This window comes from Hyperolius riggenbachi, chromosome 5 (assembly GCF_040937935.1).
Source record: "Hyperolius riggenbachi isolate aHypRig1 chromosome 5, aHypRig1.pri, whole genome shotgun sequence".
NCBI lineage: Eukaryota > Metazoa > Chordata > Amphibia > Anura > Hyperoliidae > Hyperolius > Hyperolius riggenbachi.
Window position 1 is genome coordinate 341,987,949 of NC_090650.1, and position 13,939 is coordinate 342,001,887.

At 43.2% G+C, this 13,939-nt stretch overlaps 1 protein-coding gene across 2 annotated transcripts in view; it reads left to right on the top strand.

The window, feature by feature from the left end:
• RGS20 (regulator of G protein signaling 20) overlaps window positions 1-7,792 on the top strand; it is a 228,689-nt gene extending 220,897 nt beyond the window's left edge. For both annotated transcript variants that reach the window (XM_068234770.1, XM_068234771.1), the window contains exon 5: window positions 6,757-7,792. In XM_068234770.1, coding sequence (XP_068090871.1) covers window positions 6,757-6,945 — 189 coding nt within the window. In that variant the 3' untranslated portion in view covers window positions 6,946-7,792. The remainder of the gene's footprint in view (window positions 1-6,756) is intronic.
• The last annotated feature ends 6,147 nt before the right edge of the window (window positions 7,793-13,939 follow it).

Here is a 13,939-nt window from a genome sequence, read left to right on the forward strand (position 1 = left end):
AAATCATATTTGCTATAAAGGAGATTGAGGCTTATTATGGCCCAGCGGGTACAGGCTGTACTCTGCTCACAGTTAGGCGCATCAGTACATGGCACTCGGGTTCTTTGAGCTGTAGTTTAAAAGGTTGCAGCAACTAATGTTAGGTTCAACCTACAGTACCTTTACTGCAGATTCAGATTAAAAAAGTTCTTATTATATAATTGGAAGAAAAGTAATATGAAAAGATGGTCGTTAAAGCAAAACTGAGCTAAAAAAAAACTTATGGTATAATAAATTGTATGTGTAGTATGGATAATGAATAGAACATTAGAAACAAAGAAAAGATTCTCATATTTTTATTTTCAGTTATTTAGCTTTTTGTTTATAACATTGCATCACTCTGTCATATTTGCAGTTTACAAACAACGCTCTACATTTTAACCACTTGCCGACCGCACGCTTATACCGTGCGTCGGCAAAGTGGCAGCTGCAGGACCAGCGACGCAGTACTGCGTCGCCGGCTGCAGCCTAATTAACGAGCGATCGCGCGGCTACAGCCGCGCGATCGCTACGTCACACTCTTCGGCCCCCATGTGACTTCAGCCCGCCGGCCAATCAGCAGCGCCGGCGGGCTGTAAAAATTCAAATCGGCCAATAGAACAGGTATAATACAGTTTGTTTACGTAACAAACTGTATTATACTGCCTGCCTCCCGCTGGTGGTCACACTTAGCGATCGACCACCAGCGAGGAGAGCAGGCACAGTATACACACCCACACACACATCTTAGGAGCCCCACAGACCCCCCGATCACCCGCAGCACCCATCAGACACCCCCCTGTACCCCCCTGCAGCCCGCAGATCAGACCTAACCACCCCCCATATCACCCATCAATAAATCCCTGTCACCACCTGTCACTTCTATCCATCAGAGCAGACCCCCAACTACCCCTTAGGGGTATCTGATCACCCCCCACACCTCCAGATCTCCCCCCGACCCCCCCCCCCCCCCCTGTATACTGAACCTATCTATCTCCCCTGCATCTGTCTATCTCCCCAGTGATCAGCTGCCAATCACCTATCAGTCACCTGTCAATCATCCCTTGTCACCACCTGTCACTGCCCCCCATTAGATCAGACCCCCAACTGCCCCTTAGGGGTATCTGATCACCCCCCACCCCTTCAGATCTGCCCCCCCCCCCCCCCGTATACTGCATCTATCTTCCCTGTAATTGCCCGCTGATCAGCTGTCAATCACCTATCCGTCACCTGTCAATCATCCCTTGTCACCACCTGCCACTGCCCCCCATCAGATCAGACCCCCAACTGCCCATTAGGGGCTTCTGATCACCCACCCACCCTTTCAGATCCCTCCGAGACACCCCCCCTGATCACATCAGCAGTCCATTGTTTACATCTGTTTTTCCCTGTAAACACCCACTTATCACCCGTCAATAACCCATCTATCACCACCTGTCACTCCTATCCATCAGATTAGACCCCCAACTACCCCTTAGGGGTATCTGATCACCCCCCACCCCTTCCGATCCTCCCCACACCGTCCTAGTTCATTGATTGCGTATATTCTCCCCCCTGCCATTGTGTATCTTATCTCCTGTCTGTAAGGCTTGATTGTGCTTTGTTTGGCTACAATTGTCTCAATTGCACTGTGATTGGCATCGATTGTCGTGTGATTGGCTTCGATTGTCACGTAATTGGGCTTCGATTGTCGCGTGATTGGCTTCAATTGCCCGTAATTGGTTTTGATTGTGCCAATTGCCCACTGATTGGCTGTTTTGCCCTGTGATTAGCATCGATTGTCGTGTGATTGGCTTCAATTGTCACGTAATTGGTTTTTGATTGTCACGTTATTGGATTCAATTGGTCCGTGATTGGCTTTGATTGCGCCGATTGCTGTAATTGTGTTGTAATTGTCTCGTGATTGTTTTTGATTATTTGTGATTGCTCTCTGATCCCCAACCCCCCCCATCACCATCACTATCACTATCCTAGTGATCTAAAAACTTTTTTAGTATCACTAGTGGTAACAAACAGTTAGGCCAGTTAGCTAAGCAAAAGGGTTGTTAGTGTCAGTTAGTGCTCAGCCCACTGCACCACAGTCACTAATTAGCGTCATCACTGTCGCTAATCAGCATTGGTACTATATAGTATCTGTAAGTGATAATTAGTGATCACAGTCAGATCTATATTAGGGTCTCTAGGATCCACAAAAAAACGCAGTGTTTGCCCGATCAGACCTGATCGTTCGCCTGCACTGCGTTCAGCCCGCCCCACCGCAGTGACAGAAATTTCTTTTTTCTGATCACTGCAAAAAACACTGTACACAAGCTGTGGCACTGTAAACATCAGTTTTGATTTTTTTTATCTAAACTCAGTGACCACAGCTTTCTACCTCTCAAGTACTCCCTTTCGCTAGGTAGGTGCTCTTTTCCTGGGTAGTCTCAGAGGAATACCTCCTAAATTTAGCAGGCCACCATGGCAAAAAAGAGGTTTTCCAATGAAGACATCTACAGGTACATGGACCAGTCGGATGAGGATGATTGGGTCGACTTATTCGACGAATCTTCGGGTTCAGAGTACGATCCTGTAGACAGCAGTGGCTCTCTGACCGATAGTTCCGATGACGAGGTTGAGGTCCCGGCTAGAGCCAGGCGTACCACACCCCATGTCACTGGACTGCAGGTGGCGGAAGATCAGTCTCAAGGGCAGCAGAGTGGCGTTGATCTGATTTTTCTTGGTGAGGCATGCACCAGCAGCGCAGCATCTCCTGGACCTATCAACACCAGTACTTCCGCAGAAGACCCTGATGAAGTGGCGGACACCATCCTGGAAGTAGAAACTGGTTCGGTGGTACGTGAATTAAGATCCGATCCGCAGCCACCAAGTAGACGGGCCCGTACTCCCATTGGTTTTCCAGAGGTGCTGGCAAACCCTGATTGGCATTCCCCTGATCCCGCCGCACCCATACTGCCCCCTTTCACCGCCCAGTCTGGAGTCCAGGTGGAGACAGTTGAACTAGGATCGGCCCTAGACTTTTTTGAACTGTTCCTCACCCAGGATCTCCTTGACTTAATTGTGGCTGAGACCAACCTATATGCCACACAATTTATAACCGCCCATCCGAAAAGCTGCCACGCCCAGCCTTTTCGGTGGAAACCACTCCAAGTTTCCGAACTTAAAATTTTTTTGGGCCTTCTCCTCAACATGGGTATTACTAAAAAAAATGTATTGCGCTCTTATTGGTCTACACGCCAAATACATAACATGCCCGTGTTCTCTGCTGCCATGTCCAGGACGCGATTTGAGATCATCCTGCGCTTCCTGCATTTCAATGACAACGACACCTGTCATGAAAGAGACCACCCAGCTTATGACCGGCTCCACAAAATTCGGCCCCTCATAGACCACCTGTCATCCACATTTGCAGATGCACAGAACATCTGTGTAGATGAGTCCCTCGTACATTTTACCGGGCGCCTTGGCATCAAACAGTACATCCCAAGCAAGCGCGCCCGGTATTTTATGAATATAATAAAAAGTAAAACTCGCAGCAGCAATCAAATAGCATCAAAAGAAAGCTGTATTAGTGAGAAGAAAAGGAGCCAAAATTCATTTAGGTGGTAGGTTGTATGACCGAGCAATAAACCGTTAAAGCTGCAGTGGTCTGAATGGAAAAAACAGCGCTGGTCCTTAAGGGGGGGTAAAGGCTGAGTCCTCAAGTGGTTAAAGAACAAGCGACGCCCATGCTAACCTAGAAATAAAAAACACATATATAAGTAGATAAATACTACTTCTACTTACATAACAGATGTATTGTGCTATCCACATAATGATTCCTGTGAATTTTATAAACGAAAAGCAGAAAATCCTATTTTAGGCAGTGGCCATCTTGCCAAGCTAATGCTGACATCATATCCTCCCTGACTCTTGTTTTCCCCCCTCCCTTCTCTTGCTCATTGTGTATTCATTAGCTGCCATCCTCCCAGAGTCTTCAGACACTCCCACTGAGGTGTATACTAACAACTACATTGTCTTTTTTTTATTTACACATCCAATCACCGAGTCACCTCAGCCTTGCTTTTAAACACAAGTAATCAGAGGGTGTTTCTGATAAGCAGCAGGCAGGGAAATAAATGGAAGAGGAGGAATATATTATAAATAAAAAGAACTCCCAGCATTCAACTCTTTGGCAGTGTTTGGCACTAGGGCCAGTGCTCCTAAAGTGTGTGATAACTCCAAACCATAACAGCAGAAAAAGTTTTGCAAGTTTTGAAAGCAGGATGAGCATCTTTATCACTTAATACACTCAGACCAGTTTCTGTTGAAATTTGATTTTTATGATGACAATACCGCTTTAAGCTATAAAACAGAGCAGAGCTAATGACCCTTTGAATTTTCCTGTAGCAAAACCTTATCTTAACATGTCTCTAACTGTTTCTTGGTTGTTTAAGTGCTTCGGAAAATAGAACTGTATTTGACTCTAAGTGAATAGCTCAGAGAAGCTCTTGCATAGATAACAACTAAATTTGTTTAACTCCTCCTGTACTGGAAAACAATATGAAAACAACAGAGGTGTCAAGCATCCCCTGCTCTGGACTTAAATGAGTTATCAGCTAAAATAAGAAAAATGAGCTATACTCACCTGGGGCTTTCTCCAGCCCCTAGCAGCCGACTGTCCCACGCCGCCCGCTCCGTTCCCCGCCGCAGTCCCGGTCTCTGCGCACAGTAAGCCGCGTACAACGTAGGCTTGATTGACAGCGCCGGTTCACGCAGGCACAGTGCGGACGACCTCGGGGGTTGGCTTCTGCACCGAGTACGGAGACCGGGACAGCGGCGGGGAGCAGAGCGGTCGGCGTGGGACAATCGGCTGCTAGGGCTGGAGAAAGCCCCAGGTGAGTAAAGCTCATTTTTCTTATTTTAGCTGATAACTCCATTAAAGCGGATCCGAAATGAAAAACGAACTCTAATGCTGGGAATACACGGTTCGGTTTTAAGGTGATTAGATGGTTCGATAGATAATTTCCGACATGTCCGATCTCCCTTTTGATACTTTCGCCGCTCGATTTCTGATAGAAGTGAATGGAAAATGATAAGAAAAACGAGCAGAAGATAAGAGAATCGACTGCAGAATCGAGCGGCAAAAACAATCGAGAGGAGAAGCACGGCAGAAGCGAACCGTGTATTCCCAGCATTACAAGTAACTTGTCTATATATATCTTATCTAAAGTTTAGATAGTTTACACAGCAAATCTAGCTGCAAACAGCTTCAGCAGTTTATGATTATTTATTCCTGTGAAACAATGACAGCAGCCATGTTCTGTTTGTCACATTACACACAGGAAAGTTGATAGCATCTCCAGCCCTCAGCCTGTGACAAATTCACTCGCTTTCCCCCTTCCTCCTCCCCTCTGCCTCTGAAATCTCTAGCTTGTAACCTCCTCCTGCCCAGACTGAGCTCTCATAAGCCCATTCTACAGTGCCAAGGCTCTCTAGAGAAGCAATGGGCGAGGCCTGTTTAGTTTACAGCAAATTAGAGTATTAAAACAAAAAATATTTGGCTTAAGGAATGCCCTATAAACTATATGAAAGGAACACAATTATGCAATGAATTAAAGTTTATCTCGGATCCACTTTAAATGCACACCTTGAATACAAATCAGATGCACACTATGCTCTAAACCCTAATCTAGATAAATTGAATGCAAACTGATACTCATGAATGCAGCTAGCCACAAGTAGACTTAAGGTAGCCATACATCTAGCAATGATGGGCAGATTCGACCAAGAGACAAATCTCTCTCTAATCGAATCTGATTAGAGAGAGATCTGTCAGCTGCCCATACACCGCAGGCTGATTCCCGGTCAATTTCTTGCTGAAATCGATCTGAAATCAGCCTTGCGCACCTAATCCTCCGCTCCGACGCTGTCCCCTAATGCAAAATGTTCCCCCCAGTGTAAAGTATACATTACCTGTCCGCGGCCTGCGCTTGCCCCTGCTGGCTTCCGGTATTCCTCCTCTGCATACACGCACGCCTGACGTGGTTTACTAGTAAGGGTGCGTGTGACGTCACACGTGCACCCTTACTAGACAACCACGTGGGGCGCGCGTGTATGTACAGCCAAATGCGCCCGGAGAAGTGGAGGGACAAGCACAGGGCGCTTATACCTTGCACGGGGCATCGGGGGGACATTTTTTATATTGGGGACAGCACCGGGGATTTTGTTGGGTTCGTCGATTGTCGCAAAATTGCACGCCATTTCTGCCACGTGCCGAGCCAGTGCCCGTAATTTGCATTGGTTCTATAATGGCACTTAACTTTCCTGCTACTATAACTGGTTTCCTTGCTTGTAGTTGCATATATTGAGAGATAAACAGGAAATATACAGTATATCCTTAGTGGTATTTCACTTCACCGATCATAGTTACATTTTTGTACTACCTTTAAATCATTGCACTTTTGATTGGCCTACGTCTATGGATGGATTTATTGCTTGAAGATTTTTGTACTTGTACCTTTTTACACTTTTTGGAATAGTCCAATATTAAGCTCATCTTCAGCATTGGTTTCCTAAGACTTTTTTTCTACTTATGCATATCCTTGTATCCAATTATTCTTTCCTTGTATCCCATATGTAGCCCATACCAGTAAGTTAACAGAAGCTATTTTCTTAGGATATGTTACATGACCAGCTTAGTTGCGAATTAACTTATGCAGTTCAAACACAGACTATTAACTTTCCACCGTTTCTTTTCAGGTGAGCCTGGATTCTCGAGTCAGGGAAGTCATCAATCGAAACATGCTGGAACCCACACAACACACTTTTGATGATGCCCAACTCCAGATCTATACCTTAATGCACAGAGACTCTTACCCTCGCTTTATGAACTCTGTAATATACAAGAACCTTCTTCAAACGTTATCAGAGACCACTCCTGAATCTTAGTTTTATTTTTTTTGCTTTTGATTTTTTTTCCTTTTTTTTTTCTTTTTGTTTTGTGTTTTTTATCATTATTTTTATTGTCCTTTTTATTTATTTATTTAAAACAAATGAAAAAAAAAGGGTACTACTCTTGGCAGGGAGGTTAGCGCTACCGTGATGTTTTCCTGAACATTCTACTCAGGCATATTTTAATACGGACTACTGTAATCTTACCTGTGGCTGAGGGCTCCTCGTTGCCAATGCCTGTTGCAGCTAGTGATCAATTTTAGTTCTATTTTCAAAGTAAGAAAAAAGTTGGAAATGTTTTTAAATAATATATATATATAATATAGTAGTTGTATTTTTACAACAGTAATTAGTATATATATTGAAAGACGAACATTACCCAGGTGGAAGTGCCTTGCTGTGTATATTATGTCTTCTTCCTAGGATTAGGCTGGTTTTAAGGCAGATTTACAAAAACAAAAGGACTTGTTTCATGGAGAGGGTACTTCCACTTGTCTTTGGGGTATATAATCTCTGCTTGTGAGTATGTGGATATATAGTTATTTATATATATGCGCACATACAGTAAACAAGCAGGAGGCAGTCGGGAATTTATGAGATCCAGGGTTATATAATAATTCTGGCTTTGTGATGAAGGCCTGGAATTCTAATATCAAAACGTATCTTGTGCATATTTTAAAGGCTCGTTTTCAGTAATAGCAATTTCTCGGATTTGCGTTTGCAATGGGAGAAATAAAAAAAACACTAAATATGGACATTTGTATCCTTCAGTAAAAAAAAAACAAAAAAAAACAAACAAACAAAAACAAAACCGCCTGAACTGTAATAAAGCACAATAGTTTTATTGGAGTAGTGGTGATCCTTTTGTAAATTATTTGAATATCTGAATATATTCTATATGCCACCAGTACAAATGTGCACTGAAGATCAAGGGAAGTAAAGCAAGAGGGATGGGGTAAATGCCAGTGAGGATATATATATATTTTTGTATAAGTAAGACCTGAAATGGAGAAGGTGAATTTCAGGAATATACTGTAGATGATTTTCCAGTATAGCAATATAAGCTTAGCGTCTTTGCACTTGTTAATTGATTTTGTTGACTACGTAACAAAAAAATTTGATTAGGAGAGTATACATTAAAGCAAACCCGAACTGAAAATAAACTTCTAAAATAAATGATTTTATCTATAGTGTTACTCCTCAATAGAACTTTCCTAGAATCACAATTTTATTTCTATTTAAAAGCGAAAAAGTAGGTTTAATATTTTATTGTCTCAGCTAAATGACATGAAAAAGAAAATACTCATAATAATTTTGATAGTACTTTTTACCAACTTTTGGGGACTTTTTTGAACTTTAAAGTGCTTAAATTTTATTTTAAAGAGAATATGAAAATTATCTCCTAGGCAATAACTAATGAGAAAAAGTTAAATGCATATGGGCCGCAGTCTAGAACTACAGTCTGAAGTAGTGACTTTTTTTTATCTATTACTTGCACTCAGAAGCTGTTCCCTGCCAGGCACACGCACTACCGCTGGCATCAACGGATCCGCCAGACGCTCCCGCTGGGCGTGCGTTCCAGCGACAGTAGTGCGTGTGTACAGTCTGTCAGGCAGACAGATAAGGCTGTTTCTGAACGATCTGCTCAGCAGAAACAGCCTTATCAGTCCCCCGACAGCGCGTACACACACGTGCTACTGTCGGCTGAACGTCCGCCCAGCGGGAGGGTCTGGTGGACCCGTCGTTGCTGGCGGTAGTGCGTGTGTACGCACCTTTATGTGGAAAAATAAAGCTGATTCAATTAACTGTTCTCTCACAAGAGATACATTCTAACCAATGGTCTGGTTTGATTGCAGAAATAAGAAGATTCACCTTTTGCATCAGCCACTCTTTACCAGCTGATTCAAATACTTAATATGTGGAGGCAGTATATAACTTGTGATGTTTGTTACAACAATAAGATTATCAGTTACAATGTTGCTTTTAGGCATATGGAGGCATATACAGGAGTATAGAGATTTCTATTGCATTTATCAAACTTTTTTCAGAACCGCACACTACGTAAGGACAGCAAATTAACAAAGTCAAATATGATACATGAAAATATATATAATATTCTTCTTTCACAATTAAAGTAAAAAACAAGCCCCATCCAAGCCTTTTGACCCTTTATCCCCCTTTCAGGTTGGTACTGCCCAGAATGGTTCAGCCTACCAATGTGGGGCTTTGTTTTGTAAACAATACCAGCCCACATGGTTCACTGGTCACTGGCCTATCAACTAAGTAGATGAAACAGAAAGTAATGTTGCCATTTTTGCTGAAGATACAAAGTGAAGGTTTATGAAGATACCGACATACTGCTGAAGGATCTGGACAAGAGGGACATTTGGGCAAGGGGAAAAAAAACAGCTTAAATGCAATGTCAAAAAATGTAGTCATTCTTTTTGGTGAGCATACAAAATAAATTGGATACAGATGGGGACATCAAACTTGGGAGAGGGATTTAGGTGTACTGGTGGACAATAAGTTAAATCATTGTATTGAATGAGGGATTGAAGGTCACGCTTATCAGGAAAGGTGAGGTAAACTGGGCTTATTTGGTCTAGAGAATAGACATCTTAAAGCGGACCCAAACCAAACATTTTTTTTATTAAAAATATTTAGTTGCACCACTCTTGACACATACAAAGATAAATAAACACTCCTTCAAACCTATGATCATTTCAGTGCACGCTTTTCACCCTTCTCTTTTCATAGCTAGGATTATACTGGGGGCAGCCATTAGCAATTCCTCCATTGCCAGACACCATCTACTCCACCAGTTTGCCGGAAAAATCCCGGCAACTTGAAAGGAAGGGAGGGGTTCCTCCAATAAATGTAAAATATTTTATATTTGTCATCATGCAGCTGAAAAAAGGCTGCTATTTATTATTATAATTTAGAAAATAGATTTTATTTCTGAAATCTTGTATTTTTAATTTGGGTCCACTTTAAGATGGCCATATATCATGCCACTTGGTGGCCAATGGACCATCCAATTCTATTGTTAAAATCGTATCGGATGAAAATTGGTGCTGCCAAGAGCATGGCAAGTGTAAGACGTGCCCCACGGTGCTCCAGGTGGTATACTTTGACTTTGTCCGCCGCTGGCTCCGCGCTCCATCCACATACACGCTCCCCACGTGGTAAGTTGCCTATGCACAGGCGCGTGTGATGTTACACATGCACCCATGTTATGCCGGTAACCACATGGGGCGTGTGTATGTGGACTGAGCTCGGAGCCAGCATTGGACACTTGACAGGTAAAGTATTCTGCACTGGGGAGCACATATTACATTAGGGGGACAGCACCGGGGTCGGCAAGATGGTGAATGCGGGGTCACAAGGCCGATTCCTGAGAAATTTCATGCTGAAATCGATCGGGAATCAGCCTGCTGTGTATGGGCAGGCAACAGTTCTCTCTCCAATCAGAGAGATCTGTCTCTTCTTGGTCAACCTGCCCATACATCATCTTACGTAATAATAAACCTAACATTTGTATAGCGCTTTTCTCCTGTCGGAATCAAAGCGCTCAAGAGCTGCAGCCACTGGGACGCGCTCAAGAGGCCGCCCTGCAGTGTTAGGGAGTCTTGCCTCTGAACTCCTTACTGAATAGGTACTACATCAAAGGGCAATACAAAAGCTTGGCAGATGAGTTTTTTGTCCCTAGTCTTGTGCAATGGAATGACATGATCTGCATATGAAGTCAAAAAGCTTTTGCCATGTATTTAGAAAGGGGTTCTTTACAGTAAGAATGGTTATAAATTCTATGTGTTTAATGGGTGCTTTCCTTGCATTGAAGGGCATCCATAACTATAATTACTATGTGATACCTAGCAGTGTTGATCCAGAGATTTCCATCTGTTATCATCTGGGGTCGGGAAGGAACTTTCCTCCCTTTTAAGGTTAACTTGTCTAAGCCTTCTAAAGGTTTTTGCTGGTTTGTGCATCAGCCTCCAAGCTTTTATGTCTACCCTCTCAAGCTTCAATAGCCCAGGCTTCTAGGAGTAACAAAGTCCAGACTCATTTGCCTGTTTTGTTCTAGTAAATATCAGTCTCATTTGGGATGAGAGTATCTAAGTGTAACTTTTATGAAATTTGCTAATTTGGGATGATAATGGCAAAGAGAATTTATGCAGCGTATCAATTTGTTATAATCAGGGTGATAATTGCTTTGTGCATTTGTAAGCCGTATGCAGTAAGTTCACTTTGGGTAGGACAGGCACAGCTTTTTATTTGCCGATATTTGACTATGTCTTAACCTAACCCTACCCTCACACAGAGCCCTCCCGCTACCGATGCCTAACCCTAAGACCTCCCTCTACCGATGCCTAACCCTAAGACCTCCCTTTACCAATGCCTAACCCTAAGACCTCCTTCTACCGATGCCTAACCCTAAGACCTCCCATTACCAATGCCTAACCCTAACACCTCCCTCTACCGATGTCTAATCCTAAAACCTCCCTCTACCAATGCCTAATCCTAAGACCTCACTCTACCAATGCCTAACCCTAAGACCTCCCTCTACCGATGTCTAACCCTAAGACCTTCCTCAACTGATATCTAACCCTAATAACTCCCTCTACCTATGCCTGATGTTTAACATCCCCCGTGCTCCTAACACTTACCGACCCTCCTAACCTTAACCTACCCCCGCCGCAAAGCCACAGTTTGTGGCAAAGAAGATAAATTTGGGTGTCCGCTATTTAATGCCGCAGTTTGCATATTGGCATGCCCCGGTGCCCGCAATTTTATTGGGCGACTCCGGGCGCACAAATTTACCACAAATTGCACCCATAATAAAAGCTGCAATTTGTGGCAAAGAAGGTAAATTCCCCTGCCTGGAGGCGTCCAATAGCGGGCCCCAAGGCATGCCAAGGTCGTGCACCCAAATTTTCCTTGTTTGCCACAATTGCAGTGTTTATAATAGTAGCCTATGGCTGCGCCATTTTTTTTCGTAAGGGCTCGTACACCCTGTGACCTGTCTGTTGCTATGGAAAGAGGAGGAATGATGTGCTGTGCACGACTGAGCAGTTACCCGTGGGCAGGGTGAATGGAACAAAGCTGTTTGGGGTCGGTCAGACTTTGTTGTCATGTGGAGGTCCTCTGATGGGACACAATCATGAAATGTGGATCAGGTACTTACAGCTGATCTGATGGATAAGATAATAGTAAACATCACCAAATGACAACACACAATGGGGAGACATAGGCATATTTCCCATTGGGAGAATGTAGATAGGAGGTCTCAGCTCACACAGATTTTTACTGCTGAGGGGCTAATAGGTAACTGCTTATGTGTACAAGAAGAAATATCCTTCAAGGTCATCTCAGTTGGGAGAACCCCTGCATAGCTGTGGGAAGCACAGAAGTCTTCAGCAGGATCTGGTTTTGGGCGGCACTGAACTTTCTTTGATGCCATCACTGCCATACTCTACATATAGTACCTAAATAACACTATGGGCCTGATGCAGGTACTGCTGATACTATGGCTGTGCTCAGGTAGTGAACAGCAATATTACCGGTTTTAGCGGCAGCAGAGTATCATGCGTTGTGCAATTAGCACAACTCGCTGTACATAGGTAGTGTGATCATTGTTATGGTAGCATGTTATGCAAGTATCATAACATGCGTGGGGCATGCTGTGTAGTACCAGAGAACATGCGCACTTACACATTGCCACAATTGCAGTGAAGCCTACTTTTCATTTATTGAATGCTTTACTGTATGCATCGCATACACAATGCAACTTTTCCACTGTGTTGTGTTGCAATCTTGTCTTTACAGGTTGCCCAACAACACAGTACAGAGTAAAACTAGCCTTAGAAATGAAAGCCCTGGTTTAGCCTCCTATATATTCTATGTAAATGATAGTCAGTATGCTTAAACTTTTGAGTATTGCAGGTTAGATTTTTTTTTTTGCAGTAAATATATTTGGAATACAGGCTGGGTGGTTTAATTTCCTATTGAGATAATGGTGTCATTTTATTGAAGCAAAAGTTGTTCATATGCCTTCCTATTAGCATGTGAAACAAAAGTAGGGATAATTAATGGAAATTGCTCGATATTGAATGGATGCAGGATTATGCAAATTATATGTGCAAATTTATGCAGTTTGAAAATGGATCTAATTCCACCTTAGCAAGATTCTATTGGTCCATTTTCAAACTGCATACATTTGCATACAAAATTTTCATACTCTTGCATCAGCTCATTAACCATCCCTAGACAAAAGTGCTAGAAAACAGATCAAGGTTCCCTAAACCAAAAAAACAAACAAACAAAAAAAAGCAGTAATACACTTTTCTCATAGACTAATTTACCAGTGCTGCTCGGATACCACTTTTCACTATCTGGAACTAATTCAGATCCGGATACCCAGATATCCGATCCGGGTCGGATATAAGAGTTCAAAATGTTCCAATCCGGATCCGAATCGGATATCCGACCCCAGTATCCGTGATATCCGGCCGGATTTGGATATCTGGATAGAAAAAACAGAAGTGCCCTTTAAATTGCTTTAAACGTTTTTTGGGGTCAATGAGGCATGTAGCATCATTATTTTTTTAAGGGGAACACTAATTGATGATTTGGGGACTTAAAATCCCCCCCCTCCCAAAAAAAAAAATGGCTGTCAGTTAACATCAGGCCTAGGTTCCAGACAGCGGTCGTGCAGCCCACATTATGTCCAAAGTGCAAAGTGCAAGTGCGTGCAAAGTGTCACGTGCAAAGTGCTACGTGCAAACACGTGCAAAGTGCCACGTGCAAACACGTGCAAAGTGCCACGTGCAAAGTGCCAAGTGCAAACGCGTGCCAAGTGCAAACACGTGCAAAGTGCCACGTGCAAACACGTGCAAAGTGCCACGTGCAAACACGTGCAAAGTGCCATGTGCAAAGTGCCACATGCAAAGTGCCTTGTGCAAAGTGGCATGTGGCATGTGTTTGCACTTGG